We start from the raw sequence: 26,131 nt of genomic DNA, 5'->3' as shown, positions 1-26,131 counted from the left end.
TAAAAAGGGAGAGAAGCTGGCCAGTCAGCCTGGGAGGCTTCCTGAGAAGGAAGCCTGGAATTTGTCCCCCAGTCCAGGACCTAGTAGAGTCACCATGCAGCTGGCTGACGCCTCCCTTCACACACATACTAAGCCCTGGCCTCTGCCTTCACACTACCCTTGGGACCCCACACCACAGGGCCGAGAATGTGAAGAGAACATTCCCAAAATGGGACAGCTCATGACCGGCTCTATGTGGCCTTAGGCTTGGCACCAGAGGTGTCCACGGGATGGACTTTATGCTTACCTCCAGGTGTTCTTACCCTAGCACACACATCACCTCACAGCCTTCTCCCAACAACCACACACAGATGCCATCCAAAGCAGACAGGGTTTCAAACGAGCCAAGGTCAGTGGTGACTGCCACACACCAAGACTCAGAGAGAGGGCATGGTTTCACAAGTCTAGACCAACAGCTGGGAAACTGGTGGCCTGGTCACCCTGTCAGCCTCGGGCCCCAGCAATGGTCTCTGCTTCTTGTCTCACACAGGAGGATGAAGAAACAGGCCAAGGGGTCCTGGGCTCCTACTCTATCTCCACCCTTAAGTGACCTTGGGCCAACCCCCTTTTCCTTTGGACCCTAAACAAGTTCCTTCTCTTCTCTGGGTTGTTTCCCAACGTGCTGAGCTACCAAGAAGCTTCCCTCACCTCCCAAAGATAAACTCAAGAGATGGTCAGTCACTACCGAGGGCTACACTATACCAGCGACAGTAACAGCGGTGCCTTACTGCTGCCTGGGCCTTGGGCCAGTGCTGGCCTCTCCAGCACAGCAGGCAGCTTTCAGCAGGTCACCCCACGCTACCCTCCCCACAACCAGGCAGACCTCTGGGACCACCCTCACTTTTCACAGCTTACTTCCTCCAGAGGGGATAGGTCAAAAACAAAAAACTTTCCATCTAAGCCCCCGTCATCCTGCAGCCTGAATAATTTTGGGTTTTTAATCAATAGCTGTCAGACTTGTCAAATTACTTTGGGGACCACAAAGCAGTTTTTAAACATTCATAAACCCCAGTAGAAGAGCGAAGTGCCCTGAATTTTAAAAGAACCTAAGAACACTGGCTGGACAGGATGAGATCTGAGTAATTCCAGAGAGAGCTGAGGTCCAGTGGCCACCACTGCTTAAGCTCCTGGTCCTCAAGGACCTGGTCCCCAGGAGTAAACTCCAGGTCTGTCTGCCACTGAGAAACACCAGCGAGCAAGGCATTTCTGAGCTCAGTCTGCCTCCATCTCCCCAGGGAAAGGGTCTCCACTTGCATCCCCACAGAGTCCAATATCCCTGCATGCCACACAGGACACGTAGGGCTCTGACCCCAGTCATTTTGGCAGCACCTCAGCTTGTCACCCTTTCCCCCCTCCCCCATCTTCTCCTTCCACTGTCTGGAGAAGTTTCAAGGCCTTAGCCAAGGTGCTCTCTCCTCTGTAAGTGAGCTCAATGGATCCCAGCCAAGGACATGCCCAGGTGTCCCTTTGGTTTGAGTGTGGAGGTTCCTGACTGCCCCCCAAACCCTACCACAAATACTTCCAAAACCAGCCTCTATGGCCCTGGAAATAAGAATGCTCGTAGAGAATGATAATGAAATAGAAATAAAAAATGGGCTAAAAAGCAAGCCGAATTCCACAGGAGGCAGCTTATCTTGTCTAACTAACCCCCCGCCCCCAGTCCTCATTTCCAGGGCCTTCCCTCCCTTAGGATGGAATGTGGGGACATAGGCAGCACTTTCTGCCTCATCTTCTCCACCAGGACACAGGTGCCATGCCATGTGATTAGTTGTTTCCATTAGGATGACAGTTAATAGGAGGACGGTCTTCTTCTTCAATCCCTGGGGCCACACTTCTGATAACTGGTTAAATGTGCTGATCACATGTAAGTCAGTGTTGGGAAGGATGCCACATGTAATCCTAGAACTTGGGAGGCAGATGTGGGTGGACCAGGAGCCCAAGGCCAGCCCCCAGTGCATAGAAAGTTCAACAACAAAAACCCACATGCAAAACTCTGTGACTTGGGCCAAACTAATAAGCCAAGAGCTGACATTTGGGCACTACTGCTGTGGAACAAGCCACCCAGTAGTGTGTTATTGGTCTAGAGCCCCTGTAGTCAGATCTGGTAGCCTCTATGCCCTACCTTACTCAAGGCCTTCTGGTCTCTTTTCCAGCTCCTTTCGGATACTCCTGGCTTCTCCCTGACCCAATGCCATTTCAAAGATGCCTCTCTCATTCAGTTTACATTCTTCCTCCCTGTTCCTACAGAAAGGCTCCTAAAAAAGATTCCCTGCCAAATGATCCCAGATAACCTCACTGGCTCTGCCCTCCACCAAGAAGCAGGCTAAAAAAGACAGGTCATCTTGAGCAGACATCTCCAAGACCCCTGCTCAAGGAGGACACATCTGGAAATAAGCATGCCCACTGAGATGCCAACTCCCACTGGGGATGGAAGGCTTTGTTGCCACACAAGGTCCATGTCAGCACCCCTCAGGAGACACAAGTAGTAGACACAAAGGCCATGGGCTATCCTGTGGCTACACTACACCTGCTCTGAGCAGGGAATATAACAGTTCAACACCTCCCTTACACCATCCTCCAGCCTGCAGACCCCCGTGGGCAACAGAGCTACTATATCTAAGCTGCAGCAGCAAGCAGTCAGGAGCACTCATGGGTAGCGAATCAGCAAGAGGGCACCAACTGGCAAGCCAAGCTCCTATACTACAAGACTAGAACCTTAGGGGGAACAAAAACATATCAAAGAAGAGCAGGGGGTGTCGTGACATTTCACTTTTATTTTAATAAATAAAGCTTGCCTGAAGATCAGAGAGTAAAACAGCCCCACTGGTCAGCCTTACAGACCAGGCAGTGGTGACACACACCTTTAATCCTAATAGCCACACTAGTTTACCATAGAAACCAGGCGGCAGTGGTACACGCCTTTAACCCCAGCACTAGAGAGGAATACAAAATGGGAGGAGACAGCTCTCAGTCACAGTCTCATTCTGATTCCTAGAGGCAGAATCACCATTTTGGACTGAGGTAGAGGTAAGGGCCAGTGGCTGGCTGTTTTGCTTTTCTGGCCTTCAGATTGAACTGCAGTATCTGTCTCTGGGTTTTTATTAACCGTGCTACACAGGAGGTGCTCTCAAGTCCCCACACAGCCATCTGCTGCTGAGCCACCCACCTAGGAAGTGCACCAAAGCACTGGTTCCCTTTGGTTCTTCACTACAGTTAAGGACTTAAAGACGGCCTTCATAGTCTCTCTTTGCCACAAAATCCACACTAGCTGACTCTTGGATACACCAGAATGGTCTGTCATAAGCTGTAGTCCAAGGCATCCCAGCAGTTCAGGCGAACACGCTTAAAGAAGATGTTGTTTGGCCCTGCTCAACCCTTCTAGCAACTACTGTATGGGGCAGCCCATCTTTACTCAAGGTGAACCACTCCTGCCAGATGGTGGTGGCACACGCCTTTAATCCCAGCACTCAGGATGTAGATGCAAGAAGATCTCTGTGAGTTTGAGGCCAGTCTGGTCTACAAGGGCTAGTTCTAGGACAAGCTCTAAAGCTCCAGAGAAACCCTGTCTCGAAAACAAAAAACAAAAACAAACAAACAAACAAAAAAAGATTAGCCACTCCTGACAGGCAGGCTCATTTCTGAGCTAAGTGCCCAGCATGGTGGCACACACCTGGAATCCCAGCAGCCAGGAGGCTGAGGCAGAGAATTAAGTTTCAGGCTAGCCTAGGCTATAGGTTACACAGCAAGATGCTTTTGCGGGGGAGGGGGGGACCAAACCAAAAGAAACAACAACAAAACAAACAAAAGAATTCACCATCTCCAGCTCACACTGAAAACTGGCTCTGCCCAGGGTCACAGGCCACAGGTCACAGGCACCAGGACCTGTGAGGAGGCTTGGGCACATGGCTCCAACTACAAACTCTTCTTCCTGTTTGGTGATGCCTCGGATCTTCACCAAACTTACAGAAATTATGTGGTGAAATGTACCAACTTTAAGTAACCACAGGAACTGTGGGTGGTAAGAGCTACCCTGGACCCTGCCTTGCCACCAGGTGACCCTGGAACATAGTGGGAAAGGCATTTTGCAAGCAGTCTCACTTGCCCCTGGTATGGTAAGGAGTGAGGGCTACACCAGACAAGAAGGCTCCAGGGAAGACCATCGTATCAAAGCCATCTGGTCTCTGATGAGCTCTCCAGCTGCAGCCAACACACGCAGGACCAGACAAAGCCCAGGAGCCGAAGCGGGGGTGTGTGGGGGGAAACAAGGCTGCTGGAAGAAGATGGTAAGGCCCAAGCAGGAGAAAACGCAGCTCTGCCCAGCCCAGCTGGACGACCAGAGCAAAGGCCGGGCTCTCAGAGATCAGACTGCTCCCAGCAGTTCCTGGCCTTTCCCTGTTTACAGTGCCACGGGACCTGCAGAAAGCACCACCACCACCAGGTACCCTCCTCGCTTGGAAACAAACAGCAATTGTAGGAGCAGCATTCATGCTTGTTTCCGCTTGGGACAGACCCATCCCAACTGCTTCCAAGTTCTCGGGCAGTAGTGACTATCTGGGTAGAGCCATCATCACTGGAAAAGTTGAGACCCTCTCAGATTGGGCACCTGTGACAATCACTTCCTGGGACCAGGAGGCTCGATGGCTCCCTTCACCCAACCTCCACTAAGGCTACTCACCATGCTTGAACACAGCTACCAGTTTTACCAAGTTGGGGACAGAGGTCAGACCTAGCCACTGGCTAGTCCCCACCAGCCTCTAGTTTTGTGTTCCCTCAGCTTCTAGACACAGCACTCCAGTCCTATCCACTGGGACCAATCATGGTTAGTTAAACAAAAGCCATGTTCCAACTCTCTGTAACACTTTCTTAAAGGGCCAGTGTCACAATCAGCTCTGTGGGAACTTAAAGGCACAGATCCCCTTTTCTGTCCAGGAGGCAGGAAAAGTGACACAACAGCCCATGAGTCACATCAGATTAGCAGCCTTAGACTTCCGAGGGGGACGGCAGGAGTCAAATCTAAACTTCACTTGAAGGTCCCAAAGCATCTGAAACAGAGTGAGATTGAACGACGGGGAACACTGCCAGCTCTGAAAAATCCTACTTACCAGACACAGGCTCAGCACTCCTGGCACTGGGCTCTATGCCCCAGAACTCCCCAGACAGGCACTACCATCATCACCTTCCAGATGAACACTAAGGTCAAGAGAGGACTTCCCCAGATTCGACCCACAGAGGTCAATGTGAGCAGAGGACTCCAGCTCTACCCTCCAGTCCCTTCCAAGAGTCCAGCTTTTGCCTATTCCAACCTTAGGTCTCACAAGATCCACACCCTTTGGTCCCTTTTCTTCTAAGAAAGGGCAGCACGAAATCATTTGTCTAACACGCCCAACCACTGGGCTTTCAGGCTGAAACCCAAACGCACGCCTGTGAGGCCTCTTCTGCTTCTTCCTCTATCTTACATTGTGACAGGAGTCGAAAGGAGACAAATGCCAGGAGAAGCAGAGCATCAGGAAAGGGAAGAGGATGGTCTGCAGCCTACACAGGTTCCCAGTTCCCCACAAACAGGTAGACCACAGAGGCAACAGGTGAGATTCAATGTCCTTTTTAGTCCAAGACTCAGAACACTGAGTCTGTCTACAGGGAGGGAGGGGAGAGCCACAGAATGGCAGCTGCCACCCCCCTCCCCAGCATGGGCAAGGGAAGAGGGATGGAAAGATGCTTAACTGCCTGGACCCTGGAACCTCGTCTGAGAAGGCTGCCAAGAAAGGCGAGTCATTCTGACCCAGAATGACTGGGTTTAATGGGTGCTCGTGCCCCACACTGCAGGGGTTAAGAATGGAGGATTTGATGCTTCACTGTTTCTACAGAGTCTGGAAATCAAGTCAGTCTGAGGATCTTTAACTGTCTACATTCAAATCTGAGCTGTACCACTTGCTACCATGTCTCAAGCCTCTCTCAGTTTCCTCCTTTGTAAAATGGGCCATTTCAAAATAGCATTTACTTCCCAGGATTCAGAGCAACCCTGGCTTCAGTGAGCACTTCACAGAGGCCTGAAGGAGTGGCTGAAGGAGTTAGCACACTGAGAGGCCCAACATCAGGGACAAGCGTCCAGGGTAATGATGTGGGCAAACCATTTCTGCTCTGGGAAAGAATTTTCAGAGATCCCTAGCAGGATGGCTGAGATGACTGCCTTTCCCTGGAGACAATGAAGCTTGAGAAAGGATGAGAGCTAGTCAAACTCTCTGGAGCAGCCCACAGCCCACTTTGGTGTTCAGGCCCAGTTGAGGCCCACTGAGTAGGCAGAGGGCAAGAAGGAAGGGGTCCTAAGCCTGGCGGTCTTCTTGGGAGGCAACCTCAGGCTTCATCTCCCATGGTAGAACCTGTCTCATACCTGACGTTTGGGTCTCAGCTCCACTCCCTTCCTAGGTGCCTTGCCAGCTTGTGAGATCAACTAGATCGTCAACTAGCTCGCGCCACAGCCACACAAGCAGCCTATAACCTACAGCTGTTGCACGCAGAGCCTCCTCAATAGCTAGGGGTCCCCACAACACAAACACCCCAAGGCCCGCCAAGCTTGAGGCCTATAGCTCCTTGAAGCTTGATGCATCTGATTTGGGGGGGGGGGGGAGGCAGTACCCGAGTGACTAGGTCCAGAGCAGCAGGACTATCTCCAGTCCCGGCACAGTCCATGGCTGATTCTCAACGCAGCAGGAGACCCAGGGCTTTTGCATGCCTCAGCTACAATTCTGCCCATGCTTCTTAGCAACAGCAAGCCCTGTAGTTTCTAGGGCTTGTTTCCTTGTGTGTAAAATTAAACAATATACCCCTCAACTGAAGACAGAATAGGTTAAAAACAGCTAGCCAAAGCAGAAAAGGCATTTAATCAAGCAAATGGGACCACGAAAGACACAAACACTTCAGCTATTCATTCAACAGGCACTGAGAACCCACTAGGCTGCAAGTTGTCCCTAACCCTGCCCAACAAATCAAAACACATTCTAAACTCTCCCCAGAGCCAGCAAAGCCTTGGGACAGAGGTAAAGGTTAGTTTTAAGGCCTCACAATGTGCCTAAAAATTTCTAGCCTCAAGAAGTCTACCTCTGTTCTGAGAAAGACCCTGGAGAGGTCATAGACCCAGCAGGCCCAGAGAAAAGCACGGGAATAAAGAATCAGTGGAGTCAGGAGAGTTATCCGGAATCTGAAAAAGTAAAACATACCAGGGCAGATGAGGGGAGGCCCAGAAAGCTGCTGACATTTGGGGGATGTAGAAGCCACGGAGGAGGGCTAGGTCTCCTGAAGCATGCTGGTGAGGCTTTGAGACAGCTTCTGTCCCTATCAGGTTTCTGATCACCAGAGGCCTTAGGGTTGCAACAGCCAACAGCACCTGAGACACCAGGACCCCTCATCCTTCACAAGTCTTTGTCTTAACTTTCCTCTAGGCTCACAGGGCTCTGGTTTTGGAAGCAAAAATTGCTTCCCTGTGGTGATGTCATCCACGCCCCCCAGCTTTAAATACCCCAGTGTGCTCACAACTCCAACTCTGCACTACATCCTCCCTGGAGCTCCAGCCTCCTAGCTCAAGGGTGAGGCACATTCCCACCCTTCTCCATGCCCCAGAGAACCTCAGGCCTAAAAGAACCTCTTTCCCCAACCCAGTCTCTCCAGCGGGAGCTGCCCCTGCATTAGACTTCCCCACTCCTCTACAAATCAGAGGACTCTTCAGGAAGGTGAAACCCTGAAAACCTTCCAATGGGAGCTGGAGAGATGGTTAAGAGCACTTGTTGCTCCTGCAGAGGACCCAAGTTTATTTCCCAGCATCCACATGGTGGCTCACAACCATCCATAACCCCAATTCCAAGTGATCTGACACTCTCTGACCTAGGTGGGCACCAGACTCATGGTGCATACGTGAAGGAAAAACACTCACACGTTAAATAAAGTTAGAATAAAACAACAACAGCAAAAACCTTCCAGTGACTCCTGGATGACTCTGCAGTAGGACCAGGTGAACTCTGAACCCCTCCCCAAATGGGAGGGCCTACATCTGCTCTAAAAAACGCTTCACTCTTTACTAGTGAAGCTAGCCCTGAGCTTCTGGGTCCCACCTGCCTTGAGGATGCTGCACCTGCAAGAAGAGTTCTTACTCTACCCCACTTTCGAAATAGACGGTGCCTGTCCTCTCTTGGAATTCATCATCTCTCCTGGACTCCTTACTCCACGTCAGGCCCTGTCCTGCCTCCATCATTCCTCAGCAACATGCCTGGCTTGTTTCCTTGGGAACATCTTGCTCGTTCAGCCAACAAATATTTACCAGTGCAAACTATGTGCCAGGTCCTATTTGAGACACTGGGGTCGGACGCTGATCAAAGCCAGTCCCCGACTTGTAGGCGGGTGTCGCTTACTTACTTTTACCTCTGTCTTACCACACGGGAAGCTGTGTATGGCCAGAGTCTATGGCTGCTGCATCTGTGTGTTTGATATGATGTAAACTCTATTAATAAACCAGCACAAGCAAATCAAGGACCAGAGTAGCCAAGAAACCAAACTCAGAAAGACATGAAATCCAGAGGTTGCGGTCCCTGCCCTCAGGTGAGAAGGGAGGGCTTCTGAGCTGCAGGGGCCTAGTGGCTCCGTCCTTGGGGACTGATGGCTGCACGTGTAGCAGTTCAATTGAACTGCTGGAATACAGAAGGGTGCTGTATGCCAGAGTACTAGAGAAAGTCAACCCTTCCATGTTCAGGTTCTGATGTTCTCTGCTCGAGCAGAAAAAGAGAGTGGCCCTTAGTGTCAGGATCAACGCAAGTTACAGAAGTAAAGCTTTTCTCTTACAGATGTAACCATGAAGACAGACTTCATTAAATCTGTTTCCAAGAGGCAGAGGCAGGAAGAACCACAGGGGCTGGGGAGTTGGGCAGCTTTGTTGAGAGCCCAGGAAGCAGTTGGTTAGAGCCCCTTCTTCAGAGGTCACCTTCCCAAACTGCAGCTTCTCTGGGCCAGAATCAAGAGCCAAAGCATAGAGCACACAACTTGCAGGTGCTCCCAGCTTCACCTGCTGGTTTCCTGGTCCTTGTTCCCTAAGGACAGGGCTTGGCTGCGATGGCGTGGGAGCAATCTACTCGCACAGCAGCCCTAGCCCCACCCCTATTCTCCCCCCCCCCTCTGGTGAGAGCAGGGGTATATGGAGAGGTCTGGTTAGGCCTCCATTCACCACTGCAGTTCACTGACCAGTTCTCCTAGTGACACACCTCCAAGGAGAACTAGCCCTCAGTTTCCATCCCCGCCCAGCCCCCACACTTGGCTGAATGCACAGGATAGGAAACAGAAACCTGTGTCCTCTTCCTCCTTCCCTTGCACGTCTAGGCACAGACCTTGGCAATGGTAGGAGTGTAGGCCCCTCTGATGACCTGGGCACCTGAGGCCCAGGAGCCAGATGAGGTTTCCGAGGATAGCTGGGCCTCCAGGGAGTGGCACCTCCAGTCCGGCACAGGATCTTGCCAAGGCTGTCACTGAGGAGTCCAAGGCCACAGAGGCCCATTCCCAAGGGTTGTGTAGACCCAGGTGACCAGGGTGGACATCTAAGAGGTAAACCCGAAGGGCTCCCCCTTACCACAGAGCACAACTGAGTCCATGTCTTCCACACTGAAACTCTCCAAATGTCTTAAACACATAGAGTCGACAACATCTGGAGATTTCCGGGTTCCCCAGAGAACAAGAGGAAAAAACTGTCTTCCACACAGGTAACCACGAGGCCTCCAGGTCCAAGAAGTCAGAAGGGTTCTTGTAAGTAAACAGCTTCTTCTAGCCCGCAGCAGCAAGCTCCCAGGGCCTCTGCGGGTGTAGGACTAGCAGTAGCAACTCCAGGAAGCCTTGGCTCAGAGGTTCTCTCAAGCACCTCCCCTGGAGTGCTGGCTCTGCCCTCTGGAGTCCCGCCCCTGGGCCTCTGTGCTAGCCAATGCCCAGCAGTCCCAGTTGGATGCATTCTGGTCTCAGATCAAAAGATCAGTCTTGGGAGGGCCTTTCCCACTCTCCACCCCCACGTCCATTATCACCCGGCTTCATTTTCTTCATAGCAGGGATCTGAGGTCATTCTGCTTTTTTTGCTGTAGTCTCCCCCTCCCTCAAGAACCTAACCAGTCCAGCCCAATAAGCCCAGAACACCTTGAACAGTGTCTGCCAAAAAGCAGAAACTTGATAGGCATTTGGAATCTATGAACTTATTTTCCTAGCTGGTCTCAGACGGGCCAGCCAGAGCTATTAAGGAGGAGTTAGAGCATCAAATTTGAGGGAATCCCAGTACCTCTTCACCCTCTTTCCACCCAAGCAGTCCAATCTCCCACCCAGGAAGCTGCATGCTCCAGTGCACTCTCCCCTGGCCCCACCTCCCAGGCCTAGAGTGGGCCATTCCCTTCTCTTCCCAGGCTGGTTGCTTTCTGTTCCAACTGGCTTGAGACCTGTGGCTGGCCTCCAGCACAGGCTGGAGCAGGGAGAGGTGAAGTAGTGGGGATGGGGACAATCTGGAGGGAATGAGGGGCTGAGAACTCTGGCTTGGTCCTCATGTGCCTTTGCAACCTCCCTCCAGGCTCCCCGCAATCCCAACAGCACCCTCCAACTATGGCTGAGCTCTAAAAGTACACTGTGGATTCAGATGGGCACTCACTGCAGGAGAGAGGTGAGAGAGACAGAGCTCCATTTAGCTCACACTAGCACAACCAGAAGAACAGCCAGGGCACTACCACCACTTCCAATCAGATATGTGTGAAAAGCAACGCAGAGAGAGAGGTCCAGAGAAGGACTTCTGGTACCAAGGGCAGCTCAACTCCTTGTACTCCTTGTTGTGGGTAGCTCCTGGGTCCCAGTCTTTTCACTTTGAGATGGTTTCTCTACTGCAGAAAGTGGCTGGGCCAAGAGGGCAAGGAGATAGTTAAAGGCAGCGACGTAGGCAAGCTGGTGAGTGGTGACCAGATATTTATAGGAGCCCAATTTGGAGATCCATCCTCAGGCCACACCACATACAGCCCTCACTAAAATGCACTACTGCAATGCTGTAGCTCTGTGAAGGTACTCCTAGTCAACCAGACATCTTTGCTTGGTTCACCCTTTCCTGCACCACAAAGGCAAACCACAGCCCCAGGCTCCACTTACTAATCTTCTAGCACTATGGGGTCAACCCCCTTCCCTTAGAGCCACAGGCAGAAGGGCTGATCTAGAGCTTCCCCTCCCTCCTGGACTTCAAGTCCCCAAAGGAAATAGAGACCGGAAGGGCTAGTAGGGAAGGCCCCTGGCCAAGGCCATGCCCTCCTGGACTCACCACAAGTTCCAGTTTCGTCCATGACAGCTAGAGTCTGACCTAGAGTGCTCAGGACTCTACAGGGACAAGCTGGTGATGAAGTTGTCCTATTGGTCCCAGGTGACTCCAACTTTAGGGTACCCAGCTTACTCCATCTTGCTGGGCCCCAGTTCTGTATCTGGCTGTGTTCTGGGCAGGGTGGGCCAACACCACCCCATCTGGCCACACAGGAACCTGCCCACCCCTCAGGATACATGGCCTGGCAGCTCCGAGTCAGCCATGGTCTTCCTCTGGAGTCCAGGCTTACCCTCCCAGTTTTCAAGTCTTAGTAACAGAGGTGACAACGTATTTACAAATGCGACCAGTAAAGGCACCCCTGGTTCCACAGTGGCTAAGCCAACAGGAAATGAGCAAATAGAGCCTGCTGTCCAAGCACCAGGTACTGGCTCCAAGCCAGACCGTCTACCCCCAGTTTCATGATTGTGCATGCAATAAAAGGCAAGATAGCCACTCCCCATATTCACAGACAGTCACTGCACAAATGACCCAACTACATCTGAAGGCAGGTGTGCCTCATTCAAATACTCCTAATTGGAAGCCCTCCTAGAGTCTTCCACGCAGGAAGCCATTCCCTGCCAGTGGACCCACATTTTCATTCAATCCTCCTGCCTCAGCCTCCCGAACACTGGCTTAATGCAGAAATCATAAACATGTGCCAACACGTTCGGTTTTTACCTAATTCTACAATCTTGCAGCAAGCAAGGCCTTAGAGCAGAACTTTCTGCTCTGTGTGACAGCAGTCACAGGATGGGGTAAAGGTAACAAAAGCAGAGGTGGGCTGTATCCTAAGTTGGGCTTCTACACTCACCAGCTGTCTGGTCTTGGAGAAGGTTTATCTTTTACACCCTCCCAGCCCCAGCTAGGGGCACACACAGCCTTAGAACCGACCGGCCTGAGGGCGGAGCCTTCCTGAACAGGCCCTATCAACCCTATTTACTACTACTCAGCCTTTGTGGCCAAGGCTAGTAAACTCTAGTAGACCCTTCCCTTCCTCATGGCCACACCCCCAGTCTGGTTGCTCCACCCTTTCAAAGCCCAGCTAGGCTCCTCCCATTTAAAGGAACCCTTCCCCCACCCCACCCTCACAGGCCTGCATGCTGCTTCTTGATCTGCCAGATCCTCCTTGGGGTCTATTCATCTCTGGATCAAGGCACAAAGAGCAAACACACCCTTCAGGCCAGTTAGAACTCAAGGCCTGAAGTTGTCATTACCAACCAGGTACAGTCTCTGTAGTACTCTGGAAATGTCTCCTTGAAGGATGTGAAAGGAGAATGAGCCCCAGACTGTGAAGACACTTCAAGGCCTTGTTTGCACATCCCTGGCTCATCTGCACTGTCAACATGACTAGCTCTAGAATCACTAAGGTGATGTACACCTGTGCTAGGCCACTGAGGGTATCTCCAGGGATGATGTGCTGAGGGAGAGGAAACCATCCCACTGGCAGGGACTCACATGTGTCTGCAGGCACTTGCCCTCTGTTTTCTAAGGGCCAGGAAGCGAACAGCAATCCCCTGCCAGAGTCCACCCCTAAGCTGATCTCGCTCTCGGGAAGGGGGGGGATGTCCACATACCCAATGAACTCTTTGAAACTATCAGCAAAATACATACTCCCTCTGCTTCTGCCATGCATCTGGTCACAGCAACTGCAAAAGTAATCACCACAGTTATGTATTCCTCTCTCCTTTCCGTAGGCTGCTCTCTAAGGACACACACACCCCGGAGGAGGCGCTGCTATAGTCCAGAGACCTCAGGATGAACCTGTAAGTCACTCAGGGCAGTGAGGGACCACTGCAGAGGAGTCAGTCAGGCCTGGCTCTTCAAGGACAAGAGCCTCTATACTCAGCTGATGTTAGAGTGAGGGCCAACTCCAGGAAGCAGCTTCAGCACACCCCAGCTGTTAATTTATGTGCACACATCCATGCATGTATGGCTTTATCAGCGCCAACAAAAAAACCAAATGTGTCCTGGCGCCCACTTCGTGCCAAGCTGAGAGGTCTTTTACATTCATTATCTCTGTAAGCCTCCCTGGGCTCTAAACATGGGCACTCATATGACGTCTGCCTAAAAATGACACGGAAGCACAGAGGGGTAAGAATGCTACCCAAGGTCACACAAGGAGCTGGAATTCTGGGCTCCTCAACACTCATTACTCCAGGGCCTATTGTCTATGCCTCTGGACTCCCCCTTGCTGGGGACTCCCCTTTGCTGAGAACTGTGTGGGTGTTTAAGGAAAGCTGCCATCCCAGAGACCTCAATTCTCTTCCTCTTCTCGACCTGCTCAGTAGCCCCATCTCCTCCAGGTTAAGTCCAGACAGCTCCAGCCTCTGGCCACCTCTGTCCTCCACCAGCCTGGATACAGCACCCTCATCTGCCAGGACCCCAAGCAGGGCTTTGTGGTGAGCAATGTGGCTGGCAGAGAAACCTGGACCCTTTTCCTCTACTGAGATGTTAACACATGTTGGCTCCCCAAATGTAATGTTTCCATTAAAGCGTTTCGTGGGAGTACACTCCCACCCGTGCGACACCTCCTCTGGAAACACAGAGTAAATTTACTTGAACAAGCAATGAGACATGGTCAGCATTTCCATTCCTATGTGGCGACATTGCCAAGTGCTGGGCAGCAATTCATGGTGTGCCAAGGATCGTGAGTTATCAGGAGGCAAACGGTGACCATAACCGATCCCTAGTGACTGTGCTAGCATTACCTGGTGCTCAATGCTCCCCATCCTTAAGGCTTATTCAGAGATAGAGCCACTCACTGGGCTCTAACTAGTGCCTCACTTGTACCCCCAAGTCTTATCCCCAACTCTACTACAGATGACAACACAGTCCCATTAGACAGCCTGCCCAGGCTACCTAGCCAGGGTCGGCAAGCATGGGGAAGACACCTGTCCCTGCTCTTAAAAGCCGGCAGCTTGGTGGAAAGGAAAGGCACACCAAACTGATGCCAAGCGAAAGCACATATGAGAAGCTATGGGTCAGAAGAAGCCGCTTATTGTTCAATGTGGGGCCTGACACACCATGGGAATTCTGGGAGCCGAGAATGGGAATGGTTACACAGAGAGGTGAGTGACCCAGATCAATCCTTTCTGAGTCCTACAACTCCCTCCAAACATAGGGCACCTCTCAACGTAAGGTCCCAAGGCTGATCACTGACACGCCGCATCCTGTCTACACCAGGGCAGCCCCGCACTTTGAGGTGATGCCCTGTTTACAGGTGCAGAGTGGGGCGTTCTTATTTCCCCAATCCACGGAGCTTACAGAGCCTGCTGTGTCTGACCCTGAGGTTTGCACTCCAGCGGATACTAAGCCCGAGCTTCTCCACCTGCACAAACTGCTGCTGGAAGCAGGGCACCTGTGGAACGGTGCTGAGGACCGGAGGCCTGTGTCCTGGAGGTGGAGGTCATGTGGTTGAATGACACTGGTTAGTAGTTTCACAAATCACTCTTCTCTGCCACAGCCAGGCTTGCTGAGGATGGCCAAAGATAAGGAATTCTAACTGGTGAGCTGAGGATGGCCAAAGATAAGGAATTCTAACTGGTGAGCTCGGTGGCACAGAGCCAGCAGCAGACCCAGTAGTGATGGTGTTGCAGCAGAAACAGCTGAGCACAGCAAATAGAGCCATTGACCCAATTCAGCTCTATTCTGTCTTCAAGAAAATGATCGAGTTTAAATGAATAGGTTTCCCACGTCCCCAATGGCTTAGGAGGGATAGAAAGGGGACGGGGAACCAAAAATGGCCCCTGGGCCCACTGTTGGTTATTTCTGAGTCATTAGGCCAGGGAAAGGCTTCTTACTTTCCTTGGTGGCCAGAGGGAGTGGGACACAATTGGGAAGCAGTGAGGTAGAAACCCACATGGCTGGACAATAAGGATGGATTTCACTAACAGCTCTGTGGGGTAGGCCTGTTGGTCTCCTTTCCTCTAGGATGGGAATCCGGCAACCCCCGCTGCTTCCAGTGTCACTACAGCAGATATGGAAAAGCATGTAGGATGAAAAGTCACGGCAACAGGAATGCAGTCCAAAGCTGCCGAGAAAATTTTATTCCAAGAAAATCCACAACTCTGGGCTCTGAGGAGAATGTTTGAAGTGAATGGTTTGGGATATATGTATGTGCTTGCTGGTAATCAATAAAGAAAAAAAAACAGGAAAACTGGAACACCACTCCACCTCATCATGTGAAACCCAGCCTGTCTGTGGGCTACAGCTGCCATGAGCCACCGCAACACATCTAAGTTAATTTATGCTGTGATAGTGTTCTTCCCCCTGCTTACTGCTTTAGTTTTTCTTTGGCTACTGAGGGGTTACCCTCACCTCTCACCTCTCACCTCACCAGCAGACTGCAGGAAGGAGGGGTCTGCCTGGCCTGGTTTTACTTTAGAAGATATGGGGTTTACTTCCCTCCTAAGACAAATTTCAAATTACTTTTTAGCAAAATGGGGGCTTCTGAGAGGGCCAAGAAAGAGAAAAGGCTTAGAGATAAAAACATTACCCAGTGTCCCTAAGGGTCCTCAGAGCAGAGGGAGCCTCTCGGGGAGGCTGCATTACTCTTTGGGCTCTTGACTGAGCCTAGGGCTCCCTCAGCCTCAGTCTCCTGCCCTGATAAGAATCTGGAACGCAGAGTGCTACTTGGATTAAATGAGATGATGCCTGCCAAGCGCTTGGTAGGATGTCTGGCACATAGCACGGGATCAAAACCCGATAGGTATTACTATTCCTGTTGTGTTATCTTTAGTGAAAAGCATGCCAGAGAATCCCGAGTGGGTGACTGCAACAAAGCAGCACAGCCAGGCAAACGTGTGAGCAGCTGAGGCCACCCATAATTAGCAGTCATTACATATGCAAATGTCTGCTCAGCAGCTAGAGCCAGTGTTGTTTGAAGTATGTTTAAATAACCCTTTCCCCTGCTGCCCACCCTCCTCAAATCTTGCTTACACTATTAATTCCATTGACAAACACTTCATAATGGCAGATAGGAACTCATACATATTTGAGTCACAGGTTTAAGGACTGGGATGTGACTCTGTGACAGAATACTTTAAGGTTCCCTCAGAAAATAAAACACTACCAAAGTTTTAAAGGTTGAGTCACTGCCCACCTTCACTGTAGTTATCTGGGGGTCTGGCTCTGGGGTCTGCAGCTACCCAAGTCCAGGCTGCCACTTAATACCTTCCATAGCCTAGATGGAGCCTTGACTGGATACAATTCCCAATCACTGCTCTGACAGTGCACACAATGGGTCCTCAGAAAGTACTAGATGGCTAAACTTGTTCTGAGCTCCTCAGGTCAATAGGGTCAGATCTAGGGAGAGGTAGTTGAACTGTTAGCGCCCAAGCAAGGCCACCAACTGCTCTCCCAACCAGACTCATCAGAAGAATATGAATGGTGCCAGGCCCAATCTTTCCATGGATGCTTTACATTGGCTGTGTCAAGAATCATAGGAGATGAAGTCATTGCTCCCAGAAATAGACTGATTAAGATGTGAGGGCAGTGCAAACAGCAAGGCTGGACTGACTCTCCTCTCTCTCTCTCTCTCTCTCGCTCTCTCGCTCTCTCTCTCTCTCACTCGTATTTCTCTGTCCTGGGAGGGAAACAGAAAACATGCCAGGAGCCAGAGCTAGCACAAGAGCCTGAAAGTGGGTGGGTAATACAGCTACAGCTGTTTAGTATTTTCTTTTTTCTTTTTAGAATAGCTAGCACCTAAGGTGCGATTTCAGGGACCACTCTGCTGGGGTTCTCTCAGTCCTGAGCCTCAATACAGTCCCTAACATGCAGCCACTTGGCATGCTCAGACCCCTGTAGTTCCTTTATCACTACCTCCTTGGCCTCATCCTTCATGTTCCCAAAGCGAAACCCCACCTACCTCTTCTGGGCCCCTCACATTCCTCCCTATCCAAGAAGCAGCCTGACTGCTGGGGGTTAGGGGTAGGAGGGGCTTCTAGTGGTCAAGCAAGACATTACGCTCAAATCCTACTCGGTCCTCTTGCAGCTATATGGCCCTGGGCCAGTAACCCTACTCTGAGATTAGTTTCTTGCAATGTGTCTACCTCACAGGGTAAAATAAAATGAATTGTGTGTTCTTTCACCGACACCCCAGTCCCTATCCTGGGTCCTGGAAACACAGGAAGGAGCAGATGTGAAGTCTAGTCTCTCAAGCTGCTGGTCAACCATGGGCAAGGTACAAATGTACAGGGAGTAAGATGAGTAAGGGAACTCAAGTCTAGGTTCAAGCAGGAAGGATTCCAGGATTAACACATGAATGAGATAAAGAAGCAAGGCCAAGAGGACACTGTTGGTAGAGGTGAGGACAGCCATGGAGCTGCACTCCGGGACAGGGATCAGGGACCAGTGCAGCAGAGAGAGCAGAAGACAGGCAGGCATTGCCCTCAAGAAGGTCTCCAAGGGAGTATTGTTTCAAAGACTACTCTAGTACTGCCAGGGGTCTGTGCATGCAATCCCAGCACCTGGAGAGCAGAGATGGGAGGATGGAGAGCTGGAGGCCTCACGAGATACCGTAAGGAGACCTTGTTTTTTAAAAAAAAATAAGCAACAGCAACAAAAATAATCAAATAAAGCCACCAACTGCTCTGACTGGCAAAACTGGAGTAGAAGGGGAAATGGGGAGACCAGCCTAGGGCACAAGGCCAATCTTCTATAATATTTCTTCTTATTGTCCCTGTCACTCACTACCACCCACAACCCATCACCCCTAATGCTCACCCCTCCCCAAAACCAGGGCTGTTCTGCTGATCCTCAAGAGAGCCCCAGGAATGGGCTGGGCTCTACACTTGCTTTTGCTTAAGCTCTAGGGCAGGCAGCTCCACAGCGCCTCGGGCCAGCACTCTACCCACCCTGGGCTGTGGAACCGATGCAGACCTCCATGGCTCACCTAAAAATCCAGGACACACTCCTGGTTGCCAGACCTCCCTTTGGAGTACCAAAGAGCCAGGTAAAAGCTGTGGTGAAGACAGGTTTCCTAGGAGCAGCAGAGAGACACCTCTCCCACACCAACACAGGCAGGGATCACAGCTGGTTTTCTGTCCTTGTCCCCAGGGCCTAGCACAGGTGAACAAAAACAGAAATAACTCAATCCCAAGGATCCCTCAGGGGAGTTCTATCCGCACCAGAAAATGAGACAGGCAACCTGCCTACCTTGGAGTTTGGGTGAAGCTTCTCGGAAGCTGTATTCAAGACCCCTGGCCCCACTCCTTTATGGACTCAAATACTTCTCTGGCCCCAGCCCCAGAAGCTGCAGGTGAGGGCAGGAGGGCTCACAGGAAGGGGACTTCAACTGTACTACCTGCCTTCCAACCAAGTAAGCTGAGGAGAAGGCACCTGGCCAGGCGCAGGGACAGTTCTTTTTCTATGAGACCCCCCCCCCCCGAAACTTTCTGCAGAGGAAGGTCCCTGGTGGTTGTGGTGGAGTGGGAATTTTGAGGTAGCAGGGCTTGCGATCTGTGCCCGGAGCTCTTGATTTTAATTATCTCTACATGGAAAACAGACTTAAGTGAAGATAAAGAAAGAATGGGAGGGCAGCAGTGAGGACTCTGACTGAGAGCTGGCTAATATGGCTCCCTCAACCCTAAGATAAGATCCTAAAACGAAAATGCAGCCTGACCTCTGCTTGACCTCAGGTCAGCACCCAGAACACAGAGAGGCAGGGCTGGGACAATGGTCAGGAGCCCCACCTCAGACACAGGCATTTTGGGGTGGCAGACTCTGCAAGGCCACATGGGCGGGGGTGCTCTCCATTCTCCTCATGCTTTTGCAGACAATGAGGTTGGTTGGGCCTGCTCCACCGACCTGTGAGGGTTAGGTGCCTCTGGCTCTGGCCCGAGGCTTTGCATACAGTAAAGGGATAATTAAAGTTTAAGCCTGAGAACAATCCTGGAAGGCCCAGGCACCAGACTGCACAGGGTGTGACAGTCAGTGGAGAGAGGAAAGGGAAAGTTATGCCTACAGGCCTGGATGGAGGTGACCAGGGTTCTGAGGAGCCCGAAATGGAAAGGTGGGAAGGACAGGGAACAAGGTTCCGTGAAGGCCCTCCTCAGCAGCACAGGAAGGAACTGTCCTGCAGGCAGCAGAGCAAATGCTAATAGCAGCAAGGTCACATGCGTGGACAATGCCATCCCACCGCTATATAGCTGCACCACTGCCTAAGAGGCAGTCACTGGGATTATCTCCTAAGCAACTCTTCTTCCCTGGGCTCTTGCCAGACCAAAGGGGCTTATTTATTCGGCAAACGGGGAAAGCACCCATGGAGCAGTGAACACAGGTGGACATTCTCAGGGCAGTTGGGCTAGCCTCTAGCTGATAGCACACCGATGGGACCAAGGCAGCCCAAAGCCAGGCAAGCACCATCCGCTTAGTAAATAAAAGTGGGTCCCATGGCTTCTGCCCTGTCCCTCTGCAGGAAGGCCTGGCCAATGCCTTCTAGCCACCTGAACTCTGGCCAGCCTCACCATAAAGGACTCTAACCAGAGCACAGGTTGTATTTGGTCAACATTCATGCTTTCTTTAGCCACACAGTGTATGACATTTTTATGTTTTGAATCAATTGCCAACATTTAAAGATGTGAAAAATTTAAATGTCAGGGGAAAAAAAAAAAAAAAAACTTTAGGGCATTTTCTTCCAAACCCAAAGTTTTGCCATCAAAACCGAACAGCTGTCCCTGACCCCAGAAGGACACAGCCATGCAGACTGTTTTCCATAAGCTGTGAAGTGCCTTAGCTAGGGTTCCTATGTCACATGGGCAAGGCAGGGCCCACAACACATCAGACCTCTCCTAGGGTCACACCAGCTCCCGGCGCACAACACAGACTTGCCAATGTGTGTGGAGAGAGACAACCAAAGCAGATAAATCAGATAAACCCTGGGCTTTTCCACACCCAGGACCTCCCCACTGTTTCCTTGCAAAAGCCCTGACCCCTACATGTGCAGCTGAACTGCTCCACTCCTAGGTCCCTCCCACAGCTGGGGACTCCTGCAGTAGGGCAAGTGGGATAGTCATCTGCAGGCTGTGTCTAGACCTCTGGAATCATTGTATGGTCTTTGTTTAAAGGTTAGGTCTTGTAGTGTCTAGGCAAAGGAAGCCCAGTGCTCCTGGCATCTCTGCACCTTCTGGCCAGCCCAGACAGATCCCCAGGAAGTCTGTCAAACTGAAAAGAAGAAATCCAAGAGCAGAACTCAGGAAGTCAAGGTTTCTCTGGATGCTGCCTGCAGGAGGCCTGCCCCTCTTTGAAGCTGGTAACCAATTCTTCCCTCTTTCTTTCCAGTAAATGAAACTTCACAGGGTTTTTAAGGTCAGAGCTCTATTGGCAGGAAGGGTTCTCTTTGTTCTTCTACCTCATACTTACCCCAAACACAGACAATTGTCCCCAACAACCAGTTCCTGCTGGGTGAAGACAAGGACTAGGCAGGTGCTTCCTGTGGTCCCTAGGAGTCCTGCTCCCCTGGATACAGATTTTTTGTGGGCCTTGCTTCCTGAAGCTCAATCTTAGCAAGTTTGGAAAGAAACAGCTGCCAGTCCCCAGAGTATACCCACAGCCCAGGGAGGGGGTCAAGGCTCAGGATGGGCTTGGTCCCTTGTTGGTGGCTGAGGATGTTACCTCAGGCGACTCTCCTCTCTTTTCAGTCTCCTCACTTGGAAAATAAGAAAATAAATACCCAATTGGAAAGATTCAAGCTCCTAACGAGACCCAGAGGAGCTGTGGGAATCACAAAGTGCCATGCCAAAGTTAATTATTCTAGTTCCTGGCGCAGAGCATGGCATGCAGTAGGTGCTCAATGAGTATTTTATTCGGCTTGAGCTGTGCCAGGTATCACACTGGGTGCCAAGTGGAGAAGAGGTCTAGGTTGTCTGTGGGAGGTCTGCCCTCAAGGGCTAGAGAGGGTCTTGCATGTCAGAACAGCAAGGAGGTAAGAGCCAGAACACTGTGGGACCCGAGAGTGGTCCTGGGCTCCTTGAGGTACAGTAAGAGATTTGGTTCTTTCCTCTGGCATAGTTCAATAGTGTATAAGTGAAACCATCAAGTGTCCTGTGTGCCAGGAACCAGATAATGCCACAGTGCTGTATGGTCCAAGCTTTCATGGACACTCAGTAGCTCTTACATGTGGTTAGAGAACAGGCTGCCGACCCGACCCGGCTGAGAGGGCATGCCTGCCAGCCCTGAACAGGCCGAGGCCACCAGCAGCTCTAAGGGTTGTGCACCTGGCAGTTCACTCTGGCTCTTTGGTACTAGCCTCAAGACCCCGGCCAGTCAACAACCCCCGCTACACCCTCTTCCTGTCACAGAAGCAAGCTCACCTCTTAGACTTGTGATGCCACAACAAAAGAGACTACACTCTTGGGCTCATCCTCTACCTCCCTCAATCTCAGCCTTCACCTCTCCTTACCTGCTGCTCCTGCCCTTAGAACTGGTTCCCACTCTCCCAGCACCCACCAGCCCTTTTCACCTCCCCCAGCCTGTCCAAGAAGACAGAAAGGCCCTAATCCTCTGTCCTCACCAGATTCTCCTGCCAGTCTCAGTGCCTTTGTCCTTGCTTTGCCACCCAAGGGCCTGATTTCCTTCAAACCCCAAACACTATCACCACTTCACCCGATTCCTTGGGAGAGGATCCAACTCCTGTTACACTCTGCCATAGACAGCAGTAGAAGACGAGGCCAGAGTGTCCAGTCCCTTGTCTACCTGGGTACATCCATCCCTTCCTCACTTGGTCCCTCTCCATGGGGCTAGTTTCTACAGCCCTGGACCGCAGCTTGGCTATCCAGAGTGAGGTGGAGTGCTATTTGTGGACTGGGGAGGAGCTAGACTGCCACTGTGTGCTGAGGAAGCCCTTCTGCTGTTGAGGAGCAGATCCAAGAGACCCAAAGGAACAGCTCAGGAGGATGGGCAAGGGGCATCAGGGAACCAAGCCCTAAGCAAAATGGGTTAGGACCTGAAAGACTGGGTAGAGCAGGAGGCATCTGGACGGAGGGGACACAAGGCAGGGGAGTATGGCATGACAGTGCCATGTCAAGCATTTTACTGTAAATTTCATCTGTTCCTCTCAAGATTCCCAATTATCCCCTTCTTACAGGTAGGTAGTAGACAGGAGGGTTTGACACAGACCCTGTCCTGGGGCATCTGCATGAGGGTACAGGGGAGCCCAGAGCACAAGGAGATTGGGGGCAGCGAAGGCAAGAAGAGCCTGGAGGCTCAGGGGGCTTGTTAAACCCTTGAAGTAGCAGCTCTGCAGTCCCTGCAGACCCACCCAAGCAAAGGTAAATGACAAACCACAGGGGGCACCTGGCAGGAGCATGAGGGCTGCCAGCAGTCTGAGGACCCCAATCCCCCAGCCTTCTTTCACCATTTGCCTGAAGCCTGAAAGAGACTGCTGCTGAGGAGCCGGAGAAGGCAGCCAGTCAGGAGGCATGCTCAGTGGCCACACCACAGGCTGGCGTGGAGCTGTTGCCAAGGCGGCTGAGGAGTCTGCCTTCACAGGCAGAGCACTTTAGCACATGCTCTCTCTGGACTACCAGCACAATGGCCAGCGGCAGCAACCTCAGCCATGGGCTTCAAGCTCCCATCCCAGAGAAGCAGAGCTCATGGGCAAGACATCTGCCATCTGGGATGCCTGCTCCTCTGCCAGGGTCGGGGTAAGTGGAGCTGAGGAGAGGGTGAGGGGAAATAGGCCCCTGAGCTTCCACCAGGCCAGATCAGACTGCCAGACTACTGCTAAGGACTATGTATGTATGTGGTCCAACCTGACACAGAAGAAGAAATCCAAGCGCTGTTAAAAACATGTGAACGAGAACTAAATCCACCCAAGGGCAGAGTCACAAAACTAGGAATCCATGAGGTGGCACCCAGAGGTCTAGAGAGTTTTCACTAAAACTGCCCTAGGAAGGATTCGGCTTTTCTGAGAGTACACCGAGAAGCCTCACATTGAGCACACAGGCGCTACTACCCTGTCTGAAGCCTGCCCCGAGCCTCAGGGAATCGGCAGACTAACGCTGCCAATGGCGCGCAGGTCCTGAGTTCTACTCAGACTGATGTCACTTACGGAAGCCTCTCGACCCCATGCTAGGAATGAACTGATGTGCAGTTCTTCTCAGCAGACAGAAGCACACACAGGAGAGACTGCAGGACTGTTTGCTCTGTGTGTGTCCACGGCAGTCTCCTGACGCCACAGCAACACTTACTCAAAAGGAGCCCAAGCTCCCTGCTCACAGCAAATCTTCAGACTAGAAATTCAGCCACTCTGACCTAGGAGTCAGAGACTGCTGCTCAGGTGGGCACCCAGAGACCAGGTTCCAAGGACAGCCCACTATCTACTTGGACTTAACTGGGGACCACCTACACGTACTAGCATGATGGCTGGGATGGAAATACAGAAGAAAGAATCTTAAATCCTCCCATGGCCCAGAGAGAAGCAAGCATAAGTGCATGTTGGAGAAGCTTAACGAGGGACCTTCCACTCCACATCTTCCAGGGGTCTGGCAGGTCATAGCCTGTCTCTATGAAAAGACCTAAGATTTGTACCCAGGCTCAGGGCTGTGTGACTGTAAAATGTCACATTGCAGAGCCCAAGCTGTGTGTTGGTTAGTTTTGTCAACTCGACACAAACAAGAGGGAACCTTCCTTAAGAAGATCCATCAGTCTATTCTGTGGGCAGCACCACCCCTGGGCAGGTATGGTCTGGTTATATAAAAAGCCAGCTGAGGGAACCAGGGAGCAAGCCAGTAAGCACCACTTCTCTATACAGCCTCTGCAGGTTCTGCTGCAGTTCCCGCCATGACTTCCCTTCACGATGGACTATGGTAAGGCAAAATAAACCCTTTCCTCACCAAGCTGCTTTTGGTTTGGTCATGGTGTTAGTCACAACAGGGAGAGGAGGGAGCAAGACCAGCAGGGACCCTGTAAGCATCCCCCTGCTGCTACTTCAGCCTCCCTATGGCAGCACACTGGGGTTCTGGGGCAGGGCTGGGCAGTCCCACAGGAAAAGCGCCTTGCTGTTTACTTGAAGAAGGAAGCAGAATGTTTGGAAAATGAAATGAGAGTGGGACAAAGCCCATGCTGGGCTCTTTAGCCAACCCACACTTAGCCTCTGGCCATGGAGGGCGGCACTTTACATTCAGTAAGGAGCAGGCAACAGCCAATCAGACCCAAGTTTGGGCTGAAACCTGGCTTCCAGCCAGCAGCAGCAAACATGCCCAGCAAGTTTCTGACTCTTCTGAGTCCATCTGGCCCTGTCCTACTGTGTCCACAGGGACACCCTGAGGCCCGGCTCCAGTTGCAAGCAGGTCCTGCATAGCCAGCACCAGGGTTACTCTACACCTAGGAAGACATAGCATACAACCCTGCCTGCAACACCATCATTCTCCATCCTCCAGAAGCCTGGGCTGTGGGGGAGGAGGAAGGCAGAGCTATACTAGCTGGGATCTCTGGATTGACACACACTCCAGAACAGACCACAGGAGAGGACCACAGGCACACAGATCTGTCCCTCCCCGCCTGGGATTTTTTGCACGGTTTCTCTGGCATAAAGATGCTCAGTTATCTCCAGAAAGCAGGACGGCATGGCCTCTGATGCCCTCAAGGCCTCTTTCTTAGTGCTCAGAGAGAAGGTGGGTTCTCCCCACCTGCTGCTGCCACTTCTGAAACCCTGGGGAGTCCAGAGATCTCCAAGTCTGCAGCTAACCACACCTCCACTACCACCTCTGCAGACTCCATGTCTTAACAGGTGAGCTGGGATACTAGCAAGGAATAAACCAACAGGCCACCTGGAAGGAGGAAAACCATGTCTCCTCCTTTTCAAAACCTTTTCAAGAGTCATTAACATACTTGGCATTTGGAACATCACAAAACCGTCAAACTGCCATTAAGAGGAAGAAAAGTCTGGTTTGGGGATATTGAGGTCAATATTTTGCTGTCGTCCTACAGACCCCTAGCTCAGCAGTGTCTCTGGCATCTGCCAGACTAATGTAGGAATGAAGTCCTTGACACTAGCTGCAGATGTACAAAAAGGTTCCAGCTTCCTGCAGCAGCTGATCATGCCTTTGGGCTTGGGGTTATACAGGCCCAAGTTTAAACCCAGCCCACCTTAATGGCTACATGACCTTAGCCAAGTCCTTAGATGTCTTCAGCCTTAGTCTCCACACTTGTAAGAAGTATATTTCCTACGACTGTCTAAGTTTTAGGATCACAGTCTTCGAGCTGCCGGCAGCCAGACCACAGAATGTGCATAAGCTCGTGTACTGCCCAGGAAGCTCACTGTTCCTACCCGACTCCCACCAAATCAAGCTCCACATCTGGACTGCCCATGGGACAATTTTATCCCAGCCCTCTGAGGGGAGAGGCTGAGCACCCACCACTCCGTCTCCAGCTTGTCTGGTGCCTGACCCTCAAGATCAGGCCATCAAAGTTCCTTTGCTGTGGGGTCCTAACTTGGCACTTACTAATGGGCATCTTAGACCTGTTGGCACCTCTGGCACCTCTAGCACCTCGCCACCCAATAGCTGCCTGTTTCCCCACTGCTTGGGACTTGCATGACTCTCCAGATTTCTCATAGTAACACCTTCTCAGAGTTTCGGAAGCAAACCAAAGTCATTTGCCAACTACTTTCTCCCATTAATCTCACAATGCATTTGCTATTTTCCTTCCATAATGACTCATTTAGCAGCAACAGAGCAATTAGGCAGACCACAGAATATTGATTTTCTAAGTGGAAGAAATGTCAGCACAAACATCACTTCCTGCTTGTCT

General features: G+C 51.5%; 1 protein-coding gene across 10 annotated transcripts in view; it reads right to left on the bottom strand.

The window, feature by feature from the left end:
- Positions 1–26,131, bottom strand: part of Dab2ip (DAB2 interacting protein) — a 174,442-nt gene that overhangs the window by 30,996 nt on the left and 117,315 nt on the right. Inside the window, exon 1 of one of the 10 annotated variants that reach the window (XM_057754508.1) lies at positions 9,405–9,731. The exons of the other annotated variants lie outside the window; for them this stretch is intronic. Within the exon in view, the coding sequence (XP_057610491.1) occupies positions 9,405–9,571 (167 nt within the window). The 5' untranslated portion in view covers positions 9,572–9,731. Of the gene's footprint in view, positions 1–9,404; positions 9,732–26,131 lie in introns of those variants that run through there. 10 annotated transcript variants of the gene reach the window in all.

This window comes from Chionomys nivalis, chromosome 22 (assembly GCF_950005125.1).
Source record: "Chionomys nivalis chromosome 22, mChiNiv1.1, whole genome shotgun sequence".
NCBI classification, from domain to species: Eukaryota; Metazoa; Chordata; class Mammalia; order Rodentia; family Cricetidae; genus Chionomys; species Chionomys nivalis.
Note: the sequence above shows the minus strand (reverse complement) of the source record. Positions and strands in the feature narration are given on the sequence as shown.